Genomic DNA, 21,357 nt, shown 5'->3' with positions numbered 1-21,357 from the left:
ACAAACAGAACAAGATCCATTTTTCTCTGAGAGTCCAGGGGGGCTGGGCAGGGACAGGTAGCTTGGCAGCCCCTTGGTGATCTCCTTGGAGGGGTCCATAGCTCTGGGGCATGCTCCAGCTTGCTCACACCCCCCCCGCCCTCTTTAACATCCCCCCACCCCAAACAGGGCTTGATCTGCAGCCTTAGAAAGTGTGGGGCAGGAACCTGCCTTTTGCTTTTGTTTAATTACTTCCATTCACATTTAAACTTCCATTATTCATTTCATTACCTCTTATTAAAAAGCATTTATTCAATTTATACCTGCACTTACATGGATATGTATTTAAATTATAAGTTTTTTAATATATATAGCACATACACACTAAATAGGCACATATATACATACAGGAAGTGAATCCACAAGTAAATAACACAAATATTTGTATCCTCCTTCATATATGAGACAGAAAAGCCTATATTGTTATACTTAAGTGCTCCCTAGTCCAAAGGAAACGGGCAGCCAGTCAGAGGGTGTTCTGAGATCACATGAGTAGGACAGTCTCAGAAATAAAATGGCAAGCAGCCAATCACAAAGCAGTATGAAAAGAGGAGGGGCCTAGCCTGTTCTGTGAGGAGACTGCGATGCTGTAGCAGGAGGGGCCTTCCTGCAGTGACGTACCATAATAGGGTATGGGAAAAAGCATTAGGTCCTTCCAATAAACATCTGCAACACTGTCACCTCTTTATCAAGATGCCTGTTAGCTCTTTGAACCTTACTTTATTAGTAGCTTTAACAACCTTAGATGGCATCCTGTTTTCAGCAAAGAATTCCATAGCCTAATTATATAGACATTTGAAACTATATCCATGATAAATCAAGAGCAGGCATGCCTTAAATTGCATTAAGATAGCACTTTGCTCTTGTGTTGTGACAGAAGAACAGGCTTCATTATAAACTTTTACAGAATATCATTGCATCGCTCCTTGTTACCCTCTGATTCAAGATAAGCAGTGCCAGCTCCTGCAGTTCTTTGGCGTTTCTACATCTTTATAACATTGTATGCTCCCCATTTCCAGTTCCAGCAACTGCACAAGGGAGAATTAAAACCAATTTTCTTTTCAAAATAGGTTTTCTTCCATAGGAAAGAAGAAAAAAAAACCCCACCCCCTCAAAAGTTTTAGGTTGATTTTACCATGACAGTATTTTCAAACAGCAGCCACAGAAGCAAACCAGTAGTGTTCCTCATTTTAATTGTATAAAACCAACATGAATAAATTTTATCAAGCCTGTAAGTATACAGAGGTTTATTTTTTTAATAGTGTATACTTTTATTTACAAAAGGAAAAATAAGCCTACAGTTTCAAGCCAAATAAAAAGGACAAGGCTAAAAGTGGAAGAAGAGGCAGAAGAATGTGTGGGCTTTTTAAAAAAGTATCTGGAAGACAGAGGACACACAGAGTGAGCTAAGAGCCAGAGTGGCTGCTGCTGCACTTGAATTTGGAACAGCATCTGAAAAACCAACTCTTTTATCCCTCGCTTAATGTGTGGTGAAAGAGACCAAAATTGAGCAGTCCTTCAAACCTCAGACATACTCTGGGGTGCTTGCAGCTTAGTAGCCATATTTTTCATTGAGATGAGTCTTGCCATCACCACTTTGACCTAATGGACAAAGAGGAAGAGTCGCATTATTTTTCCCCCCTCATCCAAGACAAATGTGTATCCAAGTACAAAATAGCCTCTAGGCAGCACCAAAGCTTGTGTCAGACAAGCACAAAGAGGATAAAAAGACAGAGCGGTTATTATAAGTCAAATCGTCTTTTGATTTATACTTGTAATTTGTCTTAACCTTACTAATAGTGTCAAGATTACATCATATATTCCTGGATTTGTTTTGTTTTGTTCCCCCTCCAGTGTTCTTATTTATGCAGCTTAGATAATAACTCTGATTATTAGCAGGCAGAGACAGAAAAAGGAGCGCTCTTATGGACGCAGCTCACTTGGCTATCCCAGGTCAGACCTCTGAGTTACTGAATACGGTATTTTGTTCCAGTGGATTCATCTGCCAGAGAATTGCACTCTTTTCATTGAAGGATAATTCACCAGATTATAGTTTTCTTCAGTAAAATTTATTCTCATTTTTATTATTCCCTTTGGAGCCTATCTATCTATATTATAAGCCTGGAACAGCCTTATAAAAATTACAATAATGAATCTACCACATTAAAGCTAAGCTTTGAACTTACTATGAAAACCTCAATGCATGAAAAGGAGTTTTCCATTTTAGAGAAAATGAAAATTCATTATGCTGTTTAAGAATAACCTCACTTAGCTAAAAATGCTCTGGAACTAAAGTAAAAAAATTGTTCAACTTTAACATAAATTGGATGTGTGCATCAATTATTCAGTGCCTTCACCAAAGCATTACCAAGACTTTTCTCCAAAACACATGACCCACAGTGTGTATTCCAGTTTTTTGCAAAAATCTGCAAAGTAGATTTTCAGATTTCACAGACTTCTATGAAAACTGAGAATACCAAGATTGCTGGAGCATTTATCCCTAGTGAAGGTTTGAGCTTGTCTTTCAACTAGATCATCATATCACTATGTGTGAATGAGTTAGTTCTCTCGGGCATTACAAAACTGAAAAACAAACTTCAGGTGTATCTGTCCATTGAGATGAAGCTACTACAGATATGGCCTGTCTTTCACTGCAAGCCTTGCATGGCCATACAACAAATATGGGGCACAACATGCCAGAAAACATCAGGTTCAGGGTAAAGTATTCATGAATTACTTTTTTCTCAAGAAGTTACAAGAACACCCTGACTACTGGGTAGATTCTTGAGTTATAAGACTAAAAACAGTAAGGAAATGGTCAATACCTGGAGGAGGAATCCATATGCAGTAGTCTGGGTCATCATCTGGGTACTGTGAGGAAAAAAAAGGTTGTTGGACCTGCAAACGGAGAAAAGATTTTTAAGGTGTTGCACTCCTCCAGCAGTGTGTCACAGCCACTAAGTCGCTCATTAATTCAGAGACAAATACTGAAAGGTGAGGGTTATTTCTACAAGAGTTGGGGATGAAAACAATAATACAGAGGAAAGAAGAAACATCAAACCCTCAGATAGATCCAGTTTATTCCCAGTGGATTCACAGAAGAATAGAAATGCCGTTTAGATGGGACCTCTGGAGGTCATCCAGTCCAATCTCCCCCTCAAAACAGAACTATTGCCAACTGCCACTTCTAGACAGTTTAATCTTGTCATCCTAATGTTTGGTAGTGTCATTCAACACAGAATTTCTTTATGCAGGGAAAAGCTTTAGAGTAGGATTTCAAGTGCTTTACTGATTTCAACATGCAATCCCACTGAAAACTTCGGGTTTAAGGTGACTTTTAAACTGGAGTATATAAAAGTTCAGCTGTTATATAAGGATAACTTAGTTTTTCAAAAGAAAAGAAAACCCAATTTTTTCAGGTCTCATTGGCATCACTGAAATGTTCAATGCAAACCAAAACAGGTCACTTGCAATTTAAATGTTGACAAAGCAATGTCTTTTTGTCCCTAGATTTTAAAGTTTTGCCACATCAGCATCCTTTTCTCAACAACTTTTGTTTTCAACAACTGCATGTAGCTATCAAAAAAAATTCATACAACTGTAAAGTGCAAGACTTAAGAGCTCAAAATGTAGCCAAGTTATTCAGCACTGATTTGCATTACTCTGTAGTATCATGACACAGTCTTAAGTTATGCAGTTGAAGCAATTTTTCATTCCCTCAAAAACTTTCCTTCCCCAAATTAACCTCTAGAACAGTTTTTTTGGAAGACTAGTGTTTTCCAGAACATTAGTTTGCAGAGTTGAACAGTTTTTAAATATGCCTTGTGAACAGTCACTTTTAAATTGTTTTTCTAGTTTTACATGATTCAAAGTTATTCCTCAAATATTAAAAGAGAAAAGAAAAAAAAAAAAGCTGACTTCTGGTTGATATTTTCCATGCAAGATCTGAGCCCCAAGGCAGAGACAGCATGTGGAAAAAGTGATTTGTGATGGGAGAGAGAATACAGCTAAGCCATTTGCCATTTGGAGAATGCTCAGTGTTAGAGTGAACTCTATGCCGATGAGAGGTGCTGACTTGACTGTCTCAGCATGAGAAGCTGCCTTGTTCCCCCCTAGTCATAAAAATGGTATAACTTGGGTTTTAACAGTATAAATTTACTCTTACTTTCTTTATCAACATGCTTTATAGGCCAGCCACAAAGGACAATTCTAAAGGCTGTGCCTACCCAGTCCTTAGGTCCTTTGCCAGGACTAACAAGGCAGCAGTTAGCACACACAGGCTGCAGGGAGTTAAGTTGCTTTAAGTAAGTGTGCAGGGCTAAAATTCGATGGTCACCACAAAGAAATTGTCTTAACGGTCAGAACTCACAGCCCACCAAGTACAGTAATCTTTGATGGCAGTCAGCAGAAGGGTGGGATGCACTCTAAAGGGAAGATCCTCACAGTCATTAGGCTAAGAGTATGCTGTCAGAGAAGTTCCTTCCCAGCTCCAGGAAGGCACAAATTGCCTGCATCCCAAAATGTGCAAGGCTCATATACTTTACATTTTCATATAAATCTTATGCACAGGAGGAACATTATCTGGTACAGCCACTCAAATTTAGTAATAGTTTAGCTGCAAAAGACAATCTCTTAGGCTCACCTCTTTCTACATCTTACAGAGAAGGACGAGGTTTGATAATGGCAATATAGACTAGCTAAAACTTTAGTACAGCATGTTCTGTATCAGCCAATACATGCTTCCCAAGCTATTCTGAAAGGAAAGCTTTGCAATGCCATTCCAAAGCCCAGAGAGGACCTACATTCTACAACACTTGTGACACAGGAGAAGCAGCATGTAGCAGAGGCTAACTGCTAAGTGAAAAGGTGGGGAAAAAAAAATTGTGATTGAATTGAGAGCCTCTATCATGCTTGAAATGCTGTGCTTCAGCTTTTCATTGGAGACTCCAAAATCTGTGTCCAATGGCAGTGTGTGGTTCTACATTTGGGTCTTAGTCAGCAAAAATGCACTACTATCACCAAGTCATACTCAATCAAATTGTTACTATTTCACTAAAGAGCCTACTAAATGATCTCCTGAAACTCTTAAGCTGCAGGAGTCATGGTATCATAACTGACCTTGCTTGAGCTATTCATTTTCTTAGCTTTCTCAGATGTCTCTTCAGGTTCCTTATATACTGCCTCAGATGCTGGCAAGAAAGAAGATCTGTTTTATGACACATCACAAATGACCAATTCTATGAGAAATAAGCTTATAGGAAGTTCACATAAAAATGGATACATCCAAAAGGAAATCCAAGACAGTTAACTGCAACAAAATTCATACTTAAGACTGCTGAACATCTTTTTGTTTTTCATAGATTTAATAACTTATGTTTAATACACTGTTAAGTCAGCTACCTGCATGCAGTTTAATAAGGTCCTATTTTGGGATTCTGTAACACACTTTAGTTAATGTCAGATGTTTATTTTCTAAAGGATATTCTCTATCTGTAATCACTGCAGTGACTGATTTAGAAGGAAACAGTAGGAAATGTGCAGGACCAACATGCCTTTTTTTTTTTTTTTTTTTTCATAAAGAAAATAACTTTACAGTAACATAGGCAATAGGAATACAGAAGGGAGAAGTATGCCTTGGTTTTTCTGCCACTTAATCTGTGAAGTACTGAGACTCTTGTGGCTTAAGTCTATGGATGAGATGATGAGGTCAGGACAACATTCTTAAGAGTCTGAGTTATGAAACAAATAGAAAATTCATACAGATCTCCATTTTCAGTACACCAAAGAGTCTTCATTTTGAGGATCTGATTTTATTTTTTGGTGTACATGTTAGAGGGATCATCTGGGTCATTAACAGATTATTAGCTAATGTTATGCAGTATTTGTCACTTTATAAAAGAAAGTTCTGTCCTGTAGTGTTAAGAGCTACTGCAAAAGAGTAAAGGGGGGGAAGCATTATGTTTATGCTCCTAAATTAAAATAATTTTTCTTCTCTTGCTATTTTTTTTAAAACGAAGGATCTCAAAGCAGTTAATGGCTATGAAATGCAAGGAGAACTGAAACATAGTTGAAGTGACCTGTCTTCACCATACACTTACCACTTCCCAAGCAAAACACAATCCTTCATTTCAATTCCAGATTCTTTAGGCTCTAGATTAGGCTTAGTTTCCTTCTACTGACAGAAGACAGTAAGTCCTTTAGACAGTTTCTAAACCCACATGCTGCTGTACAATAGAGTCTAAATTGTATTGCTCACCTTGAGATTTCTCTTGTGAGGGTCCCATCTGAGATTTATTCCTTAGTATCTTTAGCTCAGGCAGAAAATTAACCCCTGTAAAAGAAAAAAAGAGTTAGGTGAGCATTCTGCAGTAACTCTGATGAGTAGAGTGCTAGCATCCCTGAGACAAAGTACAAAAGGGAACTCTTAGCTACATTTGTCTCAGGAAGAACTCTTCTCTCAGAAGTCCTCCAAATTATTTCATCCACCAAGTCCGTCACAGTATAATATTAAGGAAAAGCTTGTGAACAGTTAAAGCCTACTTTCCAAGAGCAACCTGTCCAGCATTAAGACAAAAAGTTAGAATTAGGTTTCTGTCATCAAACACATAATTTACTGAGAACCATCATTACTGAGTTTTCAAATGCATCAAGCTGATACAGAAAAGGAGGGATTGGAGATAAACCACACAGATACAAGGAAGATACCTCTCCATTACCACTTTTAAAATTATTTTTCCTCCTTAGAAACGAATCTGAAGCTTTACACAGACATTTGTTTTCCAAGTCACTCTCCCTGCCAACATTGTAATTGTTTTCATACGGACACTTAATCTAATGAAAGCAGGGCTTATCAAAATAGGACCTTTCTTGAGTCCAGGAGATTTCTATTTCACCAAAAGCATGAAAAACTGACTGCCAAGCAGAGTTTCAACTGGAACCAGGTGAAACTCAGCTGTTGGCACACAGACTCTGGACTCATAGCAAAAATCTATGGAAAAGAAATCTGCTGGAGAACCTGTAATTCAAACCTTAGGAGATTCACAGAGCTCTGAAAAATTCAGCAGTAACAGACTCAGCTTCATTACTGGAAAAATCAAAACCAATGGTTTACCATCCTGAAGAGATTCTAGATTCTTGTTATTGCAGGGAGAACCATCAGGAGCATTAGTTTCTTTTCCTGTTTCTTCCTCTGTTGTCATTTTCATTTCCAGGTTCGATGCTCTGCTATTTACTGCATCTACTTCTTGCTCCTCCTCCATTTCTTCCTCTTCTTCCTCCTCCTCCAGTCCATCATCTTTCATTTTTAACAAGCTTTCAGGGATGTCTGGACGCTTAACAGGCAACTTCTGTGGGAGAAAGACTTGTGCATCAGTGCTAAGATAAATGGAGGTAGATGTCACATATTCACTGCAGGAGAAAGCACACATATTACTGTTGTAGAGACAGCTGGTTAGGAAACATTCTCAGGATGAAGAATAGTTAGGTTTTAAGGAAAAGTTATTAGTAGAGATGGAAGATGAAAAAATATGTCTAGTCCATAGACAAGGAGTGCAGTCTTTTCATAAGAGGGACACTGGAAACTGAATCAATCTTGGATATGATCTTAGCTATAAGATCAAGAAAAACAAAAGAAAGTAAAGGACCAGCTGCTGAGGTGTAGCAACGGTTCAGCCTGATGTCCGCAGACTGCCTCTACTTGATACATTGACTTTTGACTGCAGTTGTGCCCCAGGAAACTGGCTGTACAAGGGCATGGAATGGCAAATGCTGGCAGCAAATAACATCCAACAGCCACTGCTTGCTGCCCTGTGCACGTTCCACTGCCGCAGGCTTGTGCCTCCATGCTGGTTCCATGCCTGTGAGAAGGCACGGTTGCCACCTACAGTCTCCATAGCCTGAGAAGGTGTCTGAGAAATAGCCTCTGACTCGCAGCACTTATGAGTCCAACTTACCCCTAGGCTTCCAGTTTTCAGCTTGAATTTGCTTCCCCCTTTCATTGCACCAAAGAGAGGCAGGGCAATCTTTTTAGGCTTGCTCTTTGCTTCCAGACTATGACTCCCAGTCCTAATAAAAATTAGATACAAAGAAAAAGAGCGTACAAAGTATCAAACAAGTCTCACATTAACAAATGCAAAAAAATCTGCAAATTAGAAATGGATATATAAAAATCATTCTAATTCTCTCTCACTTGCACCATCCAAGGAGGAAGCTGCAGGAAATGACTCCTCCATCCTATATACATGTTGTAGGATTCAGACACTTGCCATAACAGGAAGCAAAAAAATAAATAAGGAGAAAAAAAAAAAATATCTATATCGCACAGACTCCCTCAAATTCAATTGCACACACATACTAAAGTATCTATATAACATATATGTTTATATAAAACCAGACTCGAGGCCAAAACTCAATTTAAGTAAATTAAGTAATTAAACCTCTAATCAAGCTGCCACTAGCAAATGATGAACGCAGCACACACCCTTTTGAAGTGCAGTAGCACTGCTAGGCAGTTGTTGAGCAGCCACTACGCTTGACTTCCAGGTACATTTCATGGAGTGGAAGTGGTTTTCATGTTGCACGTAATACCTGTAAAATTCTTCAGTTCCTTTTGGATGCAGGTTGGGAAAAAAAAAATAAAAAAGATGACACCATGCTTCCAATCCCTTCCCCCTTTTATCCTCCCAGTGCGGGCTTATCTTAGTCCAGCGTTGCGGTACATCTGCGTCAACCACAGATGCTGCAACAGCCAAAAGGCAGAGCTGCTTTTTAAAGAGATGAACCAGGTAGTTTAGAAGGTCGTCGTGCTTTTGTGTTTGGAAAGCTGTCTATTTACTGGGCTTGCACAACTGCCCATGGATAACAACAACGGTAAAAGTAATGGTTTTGCACTTTAGCCAAGACTTACTGGGGCTTCAGCTCAGGCAGTTCTGCAGGCTTGACAAGCTTTATTAATCCTTTGAGTCTCTGTTGCTCTTTCTTCAGTTCAAACGACCGCAAGTGAAGCTTCTTTCGTGCCACACTGTCTAAGGTACATCCTGATTTTATTTCGGTCATGAATTCATCCAAAGAATCTTGAGCTGCTGGCTGGGACTGGACTAGGCAAGATAAAGGGAAGATACATATTGTTACAGGTGGGGAGATGAGAGTTGTACTCATCAAGTCCTACCTTTAGAGAATAAGGTGTATAGGAACAACTATCCTCTCTGCAAGTTTCTGTTGAACAGTGAAATAATGGAGGTTGTTAGCCCTGGAAAGATGAAAGCATTTCTCCTAACAAAAGCCTGACAGTAAACTTTAATCCACTAACAAAGCCTCTCTTAAAATTGAATGTTTCTTTATAAGTGTCTCTATTCTAGGTTGTTCATCTCACTTCAGGATCTGCTGTCCCTAAAAAAAAGTGGTGTATGGGTTCTTTTTGTAGTCAAAGACTAAAATAAACACAGCTACAAAGAATCCCACACCACTGCATGGGGAATTCCATTTCGGCTTTCCTGGAATGTTTATGTAATAACGCTTGCAAAGCTTGAAATGAATCAACATATGATGCTGCCTGCTACCCCTGGATGACTGAGTGCATACAAGAATATTTTCATATGTTAGGCCAATCACACAAAATTTAGCTTTGTTTTGACTGGGTTTTCTAACAAGAAAACACTGTTCTGTAATTCAAAAAGTAACAATAGTCTTTCTACTCCACCTGATTTCAAATATTAATAATTCTATGCATATTTGACTAATTAAAATAAAACTCAGGAGGAAAAACTAAAGCTCTAATGACTAAGGAAAATAAATACAGAATTCTAACACATGAATTTCAAGTAACCAAACAAAAAAGCCCAGGAAAAAAATCCTTTCTTGGGCTTGAACAATGCTTTAGAAGTTTTTATATGGTGTTCAAAAATAACTTGAAGGCAAACAAAGAAAAATGTTGTTGCTAGAATTTTAACAAGCCTTTTGACAGGCAGTCTTCTGCCTTTTAATATTGTATGAAAAGTGGCAAATCCGATATTTATTTGCTGCATTATAAGCATTTATGTATATACACACAAGCATAATTATGTGACCAATGAGTCATTTTCAGTTCAAATTGAGCTAGTTAGGGAAATTTTAAATGTGTACAAATAAAATAGTAGAAGTTATTAAAAGTACATATGCAAGCAGTTTTACATGACTTAAATATTTAGAGAAAATCTAATAAGACTCATGTTTACAAATGGACTCAGTTGAAAAGGGTATTTCCTATCTAAAACAAACCACAATTTACAATTTGCAAATATATGAAAGTCACAACAGTAACTGTTCAAAGATATACAGAATTAGGAGGCTTCAAAAGATAAGAAACAGTTGTAGCATCCACCTCCACACAAATATAAATGATGACAAAACATGTTATAAAAGAAATTCAGATAGAAATACTCTTCTTTTTCCTCTTAACTATTTATATGAGCCAAGACAAAAACCATCAATGAAAAGGTATTTTTAACAACCAGTCTGAAACTTGTAGCATGCAGGAGCTAAGTAGAATGAGCATGTAATTTAAACACCAAATTTCAAAGATATGGTTTACTGTCTAGTCAGATAATTCAGAACAATTAAAGATATAGTTCCACAGCTTGCTTCTTTAGCTGCAGAACAGTGTAAGTGCTTCAGTCAGTGAGTGATCTTCAGCGAGTCAGATCACCCTTTCTTGTGAAGAGGATTCTCTGTTTGATTCCACCAACAGTGCCTAAGATCAGGTAGTTCAGCTTACAGAGTTACTGTTAGCATTTGGTATCTGTTGCAGCAGTTCTCTACACTACAGAAATAAAACTTGACATTGCTAGGCGGTGAATCAATCGTGGCTATTATACTTTATATTCCAGTGAAAAAAGCTATAGGGCTATTTACTGCACCATCAACTTATTGATAGTTTTTTTCTGAAGATGAAAACAAAGACGAGACTGAAGAGTTCTATGTATTTGATTGTCATTCAGCTGCATCAGTGAATGAGAGATACCAAGTCAGTCATTCAGCAATTACCCCTGAAGAACTCCAGAGAACAATTTGTGAACTTCTGCAATTTTTTAGACAACCACTTAATTTCTCCAAGTGCTTGGTAAGAGGTGTTGCAATTTAGCCTGTCATTCACTCATTGGTCTCTCTACGCTCTTGCCCTTAGGCTACAAATAATCATTCAGAGCAAGAAAAAGTGTGTTAAGGTTTCAGAACCGTATGCAATGCAGCAGCTTTGCCAGACGGCTCATGATAGCGGTAAGAATCACCCATGAGCAATACACATGCTCCTGGCTTACGCTTGTACTTGGCATCTGTGATTAACCTGAAGCACCCAAAGAAATAAGAGAAAACACAAGTATCTAGAACAGCCCCCCCCAAAGTAACTGATGATGCAATATTTGCGATGTTGTATCCTGGCCTAGTTCTAGGAAATTCCCATCCAATACTGAATTACTCTGTATTGCAGTAAGTGCCGAGACTGCAATTTTTCTAAGGTTCTAGCTGTGTAACCAGTTACAATTTACCAAACCATGATAACATATATCAGAATTATATGGTGTTAGTAGAAGTCTATAAACTGATTCTTCCTTATCCCAGCCTCTATTTCAATATGATTAGTCTTGTTGATAAACAGTATCAGCAGAAACAAAGGCATCATAATATATGAAAGCTTGGAATTACATGTTTCAGTCGATACAAAGCATTAGCTTCTCTTGCTAGTCAATCATTAACTACTCAGAACAGTCATGCTGAAAACTATTCCTTCAAACACACGGAACCAACTCATCAGTTAGAACTTTCAGTGGAACACTACTGTTTTCTGAACAGTGATCTGGTATAATCAATCACCAACAAAAATGTTGATACAAATGAGTTTTGGTGTGGAGCTGAATTACTAGAAAGAAACATACCCATATAATACACAAAAGATAGCCCAGATGTCAGATTGTTGCTAGGCTTCTTGGAGAGAGGTTTGTCTTCTGACAAACTGACATTGCAACCTTTATTAATGCCAACTCTGTTAAAAAGGTTTTTGTATTAAGAGCCAGCCTAAACACATTTCCTTCATGCCTTCCTTTTATTCCACCAGACATCATCAGTAACAGAAAGCAAAATGCAGCTATTTGTATAGCTTTTAAATCTAACTCACTACCAGACACAACCACCACTTCAGAAAGGCTATGCCTTTGTACACAAAGAACCTAGAACTATCCTAGAACTAATCCTAGAACTGAATGGCACCCTCTTATAAGCCAGCAAGTCCACTGAACATAGGGGCTAAGCGCCAACTGTTTTGACTCCACACTCCTCTTTTCCCACCTTTCCTTTTTAAGGCACATTTACAATAACAGAAGTGAAATAAAAGATACTGTCTTTTCTGTCAGTTGTTTTCTATTCCATTATAAATGGTTTTGGAGGGAGTGGAAAAGACTGGATCAGTTTCACTAATACAGGCAGATAAACAGTAATAGTGCCCACCCTCTTAAGCTCCAGGAGCTTGTACACTCACTTCCTTACCTTAACTTAGATGCTGCTTGCTTTGGAAAAAGCTGCATTCATTAGCAAGTGACTATACAAACACTGTACATAACTATTGGATGCAGAGCATAAGTATCCTCTCCAGCTAACTCAGTGACCTGCAAATCTTCCTATCCCTTTGTGAAAAATGGACACTAAAAAAAAAAGAGTACTTAAGACAGAAATCCATAAGGTACTTTTTCATGTCTTTATTGTTCATTATGGAAAGCACTACGATCAAATGAATTTCATGCCTTACCTTTCCCTGAAGCCTTCAGCTTCTCTGTTATCTCAGAAAGCTCATTTTCAGCTTCATTTAGCTTTGTGACCTATGAAAGAACAACACACTTCCAAGATCTTTTTATCTTCTTAAAATCCCCTTTTAAAAGTTATTCAAATAACCTAGCAAATTATCTCCATTTTTCTACTTCTGATCTTTGACCAGGAGTTTCTGGGCTGAAAAAATTATAGTCTAGATTGTTCCTAAACAACTTCTCAGCCCTTTCACATACTGTTCAAATAATTTTCTTTCTGAAAGACAAAAATACATATAATGCTTCTGCAGCAATGTTATATCACCACCATGATGCTCCAATCCTTCCTATCCCTGCTCCCCCACACCCTATTGTCTGTGTAGAACTTTCAGTTGTCACATGCCTGTCAGTCCAGGCTGCTTATTCTTTGAAGCAGAATGAGATCCTTCTTTGGGATGTGCCCTGTGCACTTGAAAGCTTGCAATTATTTTCTGATGCTTTAAAACTATTGTAAAAGTATCCTGTTCTGGTATTTCATTCACGTGCTGCCACGATCCGCCAAGTGGAAGGCAATAATACACAGGCAAAAGCAAGATAATATGCTTCCACTAGAATATATATAAAGCAAACAATATTTTCAGGTATTTACAGATATTGTCCACAAATCAAAACCCCACTATTTTATTCTAACTTGGCCAATTGAGAGCTAAAGGTCTGAAAATATATTGGAGTTTAAGCTAACAGAGAAAGATTGGGAAATATTTTTTATTTTCCTTCTTAGTAATAAAAACATGCATGAGAGAATAAGCCTGGCACGTCATAATAATTCTTCTTACCAGGGAGTCATAAGTCTCTGGTTTTTCTTCTATTTTACCAGCTTTTTTCATTCTGTTCAGTCGTTTCTTTTCTACAGCACCAGTTCGATCAAGGAAGGTGTCATCATCACTGTCATAAAAATCCTCATCTTCCCAGTTCTTTGATTTCCTTTTTCGGGATACTGGGAAAGGTAAGGGAGAAGGCAAGAAACAAAGTGATTTATGTACCACCGAGCAATAAACCAAATTCAAGATGGCAATCTCAAATCCCTAATTTAGGGATTATAGAACAATTACGGCATTTGACTAGTTATTCACCTGCTTCTTGCCTCAATACTCCCCGAGCATCAAGTAGCCTGCAAGCTTCCAGTGCACACTGTATCATTGCTTCCTTCTTCTTTCCCGAATGGAGAACCTCTGCCACCAGCTGCTTTCCTGATGCATCATCCACAGGCAACCTGTTCAGTTTGAAGGATCAGAGAACAGCTCAGATACAAACAGCTTCTCACAGATGCTACTCAGATATTTTATTTATCATGTTAGCATTGTTCTTTCCATTTCACTCTAGTCTTTTTTTGTGGGTTAAATATTTTCACTTTTCATTTCATACAGTACCAATCAAAACACAAGCACAGACCTCCTAAAGCATGCAAGTAAATTTTTATTTCACTAGTCCAAACACTAATTCTTCCTGTATTCATTCCATTTGAAATACAAGAAGTTAAAAGGTTAAACGTCAATCCCTGAATCACTTTAAGCACCAATATCTTGCATCCATACCTCACCAGTAACAAATATTTTCTATGCTGAAGCAAAGGTTTCCTAAGCAGTACAATCATTGCAATGTTGTACCTATCCATTTAAGACCTATCCTGGTGACTTAATTTCCACCTCACCCTCTCCTGTCTTATAAAAGAACAACATTTGTGGCCTCTTACAGGAACCCATCTTTTATACGATAAAAGAACTGAAATTGGGTACACAGTAGAATGTCATGATTTTTTTTCTCTCTGCCATTAGGAATTGAAAGATAGTCTCCTGGTTTCTTCTCTTGTATTTCAGTTTCACATATTTCTCAAAACAAGGGGAACTGAAAGAACCTAGACTCTTGCTTTCCCAATTTTCATCTCTAAGGAAAATCAACTGCTGCCAGACCAGAAAGGAGTGCAGATACTGAACTAGACACTGATCCTTGAACTTCTGTCTCAGTAACAGGGCTAACATCTAATTCCAGCTGGTATCCTTGCCAAGTGTGACAAGACAAGTAATTCTTTCAGCTTTTGTTTGTGAATTCAGTGAAGTCAGTTTCTATGTACAAAAGCAAATGGAGAGATACATACTTGATTTTGCATACCCAGCTATTGTGCCCACGATCATCATATTCATATTCTAACTCTTCTCCTAGAGAGGAAAAGAAAGTTGATGTAGTAACCAAAATTGAAATAAGCAGGAATAATCTTTACAGCAGAGAGGAATGTCATGGTTAAACAAAAGAGATAAAATACCCTTGTTACATATCAAAGGACTGAATTTGTGACTGTTTTTTTTTTTTTTTTAATTAAGCCATGGGATCTTCAGTTGGTATTATGCTTATTTGGTTGTTTTTCACAATCAAGTCTTTTCAGATAAAAAAAACCAACAACAACAACAACAAAAACCACCTCTAAGTGGCCTGTTCAGGAAGATGTAGTTCAAAGAAAAGAGTCTTGCCTCTGCATGTATTAAAGTAAATGATATTGAAGTGATGACAGTTTGTAGTCTGGATTCACAGATTAATTTTTCACTTCAGCAAATGAGTCATCTGTAAGTTTCACCAGCAACCATTGAAAGTTCAGACCAATTCATTATTGTCTTTTGTCTTTTTATACTTTCCAATTCTATCTCACAATCATAGCCATCTCCAAACAGAAGTCTGGAATTTGACAGGTTTGGATTTTTCAGCATAGCTTCCAAGCATGGGTGTGGTTTGAGCATCACTCCAGAGGAATACAAGGTGTTCCCTGCAACTCCCAGTTTAGGAATTAGTAACTAAGTCTCAGATATAAAATGGTAAGCTAAGTTTTAATAATAAAAAAAACCAACCCCCCAAAATAAACCACCAACAACACCCCCCCCAACTTGACCAAACAAAAAACCTTACCCACAATGTAACAGGAAAGTTTAGCTCCCATACCTTAAATCCTAAAGAAAACACATGAGCACAAAGAGCACACTTTGCTAAATAGAAAAAAATTACATTTAATTAAAAAAAAAGAAGAAAAAATAGTACCTTCTCTGTCAAAAAAGCCCTGTAAGGCCTTCCTAGGATCTTTCATATAGAAGGCATCTTGTACATCCTGAAAATCAATAGCAATAGGGTTTTCTTCAACACCATCCTCCTCAGCGTCCTCCCCTAGAAGGATACATAAAAGTGCAAAAAAAGTGGTGAAACATTAGAAAGAACACCAGTATGTTTAAACTTTCGTTAGTTTGAAAGAAGTAGCAGTTACATCATCCTAAAAATATTTCCCTTAACTTGAAAATTATTTCTGCGTCCAATCAAATAAAAACCCACCAAAACCCTGCTTCTTTTTTGCTATTAGTTATTCCATCATAAGATACAGTTTCGCAGATGAACGTCACTGCAGTTTCAGCGCTTTCAAGAGTTTATGTGCTTATACATTTCCATTCAAAAGGCCAACTCATTTTGTACTGAAAAGCTCATTAATCACAATTTATCCAGCTTTAAGATGTGGACTTCCTGTTTAAATTTAAGGACAGCTATACTGCATAGATGTCTCAAGCAATTACATTTCACCTCTCGGGCAAAAGTGTGGACATCATCACAGGAACAAAACACAGAACATTAACCTAAACTCTCAGTTTCATGGCCTTTTATAGGTGTAGGCAAATTAACTTCTTCCTTTTAAAAGGAGCTCTAGCATACTTCTCACCAGATATAAGCTTGCCTTGTCACAGCACTCTTCTTTTTAAAAGGAAAAGGATTAATTTGTACTCAAGAACTTCCACTGGATCGGAACACTTGGCAACCAGCTGGAATTTCAACCCTAGCATTCACTGAAAACTGGCTGAAAGACCATCCAAGGAGTGTCAGCTGATTTATACATCACCACTTACCCATTCCCCACGAGCAGCTCATATCAGTGTTCTGACTCTTCTCGCTTCTCCCTTCTTTTTCATCTTCTTCATCAGACTCCTCTCCCAACATTGTCTTTTCTAACTTTGCTTGCTGCTGCTTACGCAGTGCCTTCAGTTGAGTCACAGTTAGCTCCGACTCACACTCCAGGTCCTCTTTGGGTCCCTAAGTCACAAACAGTAACTTAGCATAAGTGTTTTTTAAAAGAAACAAAGAAAAGAAGCATTTTGAACACACATGCAGATTATGTACAATAACAAACAAATCATTATAGTGCTCTTCAAAAAGTGGAATCATTAGACCATTTGTTATGGTTTGCATCCCAAATATGTTAGTTTTAACACCCTTTCCGGGGGGGGGGGGGGGGGGGGGGGAAGGAGCATTATTGTGTACTTCTAGTCAGATCAATCTCAAATATAACTGTATTTTAATGGCAGAAGGCAAAAATTTCCATCAGTGCGAGCAGCTTCTGAAGCGCGTGTAGGGCACACTAAGTGCTCTCTAAGCACCTGCTAATAAAAGCTGCTCTTGTTCACAAAGACATATTAGTGCTTTACCTTACTTACTGATGCATCATACTGTTGGAGAGAAACGCCTTTCGCGCTCACTGCACATCGGCAGAAGCTGCCATGCCTGTTCTCACGCTGAGCCCTCGGCAGAGCTGCCCTGTGCCCAGTGCACCAGGGCAACGCAGCAGCGGCCCGACTCTGTCCTTCAGCCCCAAACCCCACCGCAGAGCCAGCAGCCAACACCTACAGCTGACTACTTTTCCACAGCAAAACAACCACGGCAGCGCTGGGCTGCTTCCAAAGCACCCAAACCGCCTCACACCTCAGAAGCAGCTTTCACCCCGAGCGGCCAGGGATATGTAGATGGGGCCGGGTAAATTCCCGAGGTTGATCCGGGGAAGCCTGCACCACACGGGTCACCCGGCAGACGGCCCAGGGAGTGCGGAGGGGCCGCCCGGGCCCCAACCCACCTGCAGGAAGAAGAGGCGGGAGCTGCCGCCGAAGCGGAGCCCGTGGCCCACCCGCACGCGGCAGTAGGTGCGGGGCGGCACCCGCGCCTTGTTGAGGAAGGTGCCGTGGGTGCTGCCCAGGTCGTACACGTAGAAGCCGGCGGCATCGACCCCGCTGGGGCCGTCGGGGGAGCAGCCAGCGCCGCGGTACTGCAGCACGGCGTGGTGCCGCGAAACCGAGGGGTGCTCCAGGGCCAGGCCGCAGCCGGGCAGCCGCCCCACCAGGAACCAACTGCGGCCCTCCAGCCGCACCGAGCCCAGCGCCACGCCGCCCTTCAGCACCTCCAGCCCGTAGCCGGCGCCGGCCGGCGGGCAGCTGCCCCACGGCGGCTCCTCGTAGCGCGGCGGGGCGGCAGGGCGGGGGGGCGGCGGGCTGGGCTGGCTGGGCTCGCCGCCCTCTGCGGCGCGGGGCGCGGCGGGCAGCGGGCGGCTCGGGCGCTTGAAGGCGGCGGACTCAGCCGCCGCCTCCGCGGCCTCCGCCATCTTCCCGGGTCCGTTCCTAAATAGAGTCGTCGGGGAACGAGTACCGTTGCGCCTGCAGTACCGGGGGTAGGGCGCAGCTCCAGGGGGTCGTGCCGCTGCCTCATCCACGGCCCAGGGTAGCGTAAGGGGTAAGACTGGGAGGGAAACAGCGGCAGGGGAGGCGGTAGCGGTAGCGGCGATCGCTTTCCTCCTCCCGGAGAGAAGGAGAGCTGGTGGCGGGGGAGCCGCTTCTGGTGGCGGACTGGGCCCGACTTCCGGCTCGGCGGCCGGGAGCGGAGCGGTGGGGGTGTTGCGGGGTACGGCGCCGGGGGGGAGCTCTGCGCCGGGCGGGCTGGCTTGGTGCCGCCGTGGCGACCCGCGGTGAGGGGCCGGGGTGCGGGGCAGCCGCGGGCCCGGAGCTGCGCCCGGGGAGGGAGGGCGGGCGGGTGGCGGGGCCTTGCGGGGTCGGCGGGCGAGCCGAGTGGGCCCCCCAAAGTTTCTCCACGCGAATCAGGGCGCGCCGTGGGTCCCGCTTAGCGAGGTGCCGGTGTGGCCCAGGTGGAGCCACACCAGCCCCTGTTACAAACAGAAAAAATTGCTGCCTCACGGGTGCGTTTCTTTCTCCCCCCCCAGCCAGGAGAAGCAGCAATATAATCTGTTAAATGCCAGGCTTGCGTCCTCATGCCATCGTGGAAACTGCACTGCTCAGCGAGGCTCTGAGCGACAGCTTTCTTGGCAGTCACAAGTTGCTTTATTCAGAGCATCATCCCAGCTCCACTTTCTGTTGCTGCCCAAAGCCTAGCGCTTTTCCTTGTGACAAGGCTCCTTTGTACTGCGGTATTTGGTAGCTGCCTTCTGGACTCTGAGGACGATACGTGATCTCTGTAAAAATGCTGCGATATTGGGGTGAGATTCCGGTTTCATCTAACCAGGCCAACCGCAGCTCCTTTGACCTGCTTCAGCGTGAGTTTCGTACTGTGGAAGTCCAAGATCCTCCACTGCATCAGCCATCTGCAAACAAACCCCGGCCAACCACCATGTTGGACATCCCCTCGGAGCCCTGCAGCCTCACAATTCACACCATTCAGCTCATCCAGCACAACAGGCGGCTGCGCAGCCTGATCTCCATGGCTCAGGCTCAAAACCAGCAGCAAGTGGAGGGCATAAAAACTGAAGACAATGAACCTCTGCCATCTTGCCCGGCCTCTCCACCTCTCCCTGATGACCTGCTTCCTCTGGATAGCAAGACCTCCAAAATGCCATTTCAGCTGAGGCACAGTGACCCAGAGAGTGATTTCTACAGGTGTGTTGGTATTTCTCTGGGTTAGTTCTTGGCTGAAGGAGAGCTGAGTGTTTTTGAATATATACGTAGTTGTGTTGATTCCCTTAGGCTGAAGGGTCAAACAGTTGTATGTAAAGTATAAAACAGGCTTCGAAAAGGAAAGATTTAGATTTCTCCTGTGTGGATAACATGTGCGTTGTTTAAAATCAGTGTGCTTTTGTTTTCTGTCTATAAAATGTGGATATGTAGTGCTGATTTCTGTCTTGTAGTACAATGCTAAACGTTTGTGAATGGTGTTGCCATCTTCAATGGTATTTTGACAAGTTTAGTTATAGGATATGAAGTTTCTTCTGTTTAGGTCACTTACAACTAAACTTGCCTTATTGTAACTGAAAATCCGGAAGACACATGACTAGGTTTTGGCTGCTTAGTTGTAGGTTCCAAAAAAGATGATTTGATAACATATTTGTAAGATTTCAGCGGCCAAGGACCTGTGACATAGTAACTATCACATTTCACCCTGTTTGTTGATGTTATTCTGGTCAGAGGTGGCATTGAGTATAGGTAAAGGGAATTCTTGTCTTTTATACTGGCTTCACCAGAAAATATAAAGGAAGGTTGCATTGCTTCTACCTCTGCAGCCAACCTTTGATTAAACAGTATTGCCACCACCTCCCTGCATACCCATCTGACAAGCACTAAATTCACAAGGAGGTGTTGTATTTCTTGCAGGATCTGATGATGCTTTGTAGGTTATGTGCATTTAAATTCAGAGATTAATCCTCACTACTCTAACTTTCTGTTCTTAGATTAAATACTGTGCACCAATGAAGTTGATGTGGGAGAGGATAATACATTTTAGTTTTTAAAATGGGGAAAATGGTGCATCAGTGAAATATAACTTATCAGTTAAATGCCACTGAGATCTTTAATGGCCTGAGGTTGTATAAAATGCATGTTATTGAAAGATGTTGCTTTTGGTAACATAGTCTCCCTGAGCAGTAGAATGATTCTTTGTGCTGTTTGTGGAGGAACACTGTCATCCTTCTTGGAAGAAATAAATTAATTAGCCAAGAGGGTTAAATGGAAATACGACTGTGAGAATAAAGTCTGAGCCCTGTGACTCCTGCTCTTTCTGGCCCTGTCGTTTGTAGAACTGAGCAGTGTTCTGCTCTGTCCTCCCCGGTGGCTTCAGCTTTAAGTTCAGTTTTCTATGGCTCTGTCCATATTTTGGCGGCTGCTTTGTCTTTTTCTTGTCCCTTGCGAGTTTCTAGGGTCTGAGTAAAGAAATGTTATATAGCAGTCAACCACATGAGGGAGTTTAAGGACTAGACTTAAAAACTGGAAAGGCAATTTTGAAATGAAATGTTTTGTGGCTGGCAGAGTGGATTTATAATGAACAGCAGTGTAGGCTAGAATTTATGTGCTTGCTAAACCATACACATTTATGCTTTTCCAGGAGGAAGGCTTTGAGTTTGTTGTTGCGTGTTTGTTCTTAACTGTTTTAAGACACATGAATTAAGAATAGCAGGTGACGTTATAGTAGTAAAAATAAAGTTATATGATTTGCAGACACTTGTTCTTAGTGTGTAAAAACAAATTAAAGAAAGACCATTCTTCCTCTTGATAAAATATGGTAGTCCTTAATTTTATGCTGCCTTCTGGGGTGCCATTGTCAGAGTTACAGTATTTGACTAAATCTGTATTTTAATTCCATTTTCTTTGTCAGTAACCTGGATCTGAGAAGCAGTGTAAAGGTATATTTAGACATAGGAAGAAAGGAAGATAAGAGCAGCCAGCCTGAATCAGACCACAAGTTTCTTTAATACAAACATGTC

The 21,357-nt window shown here is 40.8% G+C and overlaps 2 protein-coding genes across 9 annotated transcripts in view; one reads left to right on the top strand and one right to left on the bottom strand.

The window, feature by feature from the left end:
- Positions 1 to 363: 363 nt before the first annotated feature.
- Positions 364 to 18,371, bottom strand: SLC4A1AP (solute carrier family 4 member 1 adaptor protein). Its single transcript, XM_049833730.1, has 14 exons — positions 17,737 to 18,371; positions 16,739 to 16,922; positions 15,891 to 16,013; positions 14,962 to 15,022; positions 13,940 to 14,079; positions 13,643 to 13,803; positions 12,812 to 12,881; positions 8,945 to 9,134; positions 7,992 to 8,103; positions 7,151 to 7,385; positions 6,296 to 6,370; positions 5,158 to 5,228; positions 2,865 to 2,937; positions 364 to 1,641 (listed from the first exon to the last, which is right to left on the bottom strand). Exons 1-14 carry the CDS (start codon positions 18,256 to 18,258, stop codon positions 1,592 to 1,594), a joined length of 2,067 nt encoding a protein of 688 aa, XP_049689687.1. The 5' UTR covers positions 18,259 to 18,371; the 3' UTR covers positions 364 to 1,591.
- Positions 18,298 to 21,357, top strand: part of SUPT7L (SPT7 like, STAGA complex subunit gamma) — a 474,734-nt gene continuing 471,674 nt past the window's right edge. For 3 of the 8 annotated variants that reach the window (XR_007510126.1, XM_049833743.1, XM_049833736.1), the window contains exons 1-2: positions 18,298 to 18,386; positions 18,871 to 19,540. Coding sequence is in view for 7 of the 8 variants with exons in the window: in XM_049833743.1 (XP_049689700.1) it covers positions 19,128 to 19,540 (413 nt within the window). In the remaining variant the exon portion in view is untranslated. Of the gene's footprint in view, positions 18,387 to 18,503; positions 18,619 to 18,870; positions 19,541 to 21,357 lie in introns of those variants that run through there. The other 5 variants (XM_049833742.1, XM_049833738.1, XM_049833737.1 and 2 more) reach the window with 5 other exon arrangements.

Source organism: Accipiter gentilis, chromosome 30, assembly GCF_929443795.1.
Source record: "Accipiter gentilis chromosome 30, bAccGen1.1, whole genome shotgun sequence".
NCBI lineage: Eukaryota > Metazoa > Chordata > Aves > Accipitriformes > Accipitridae > Astur > Astur gentilis.
This window is presented reverse-complemented; position numbering and strand designations above follow the sequence as displayed.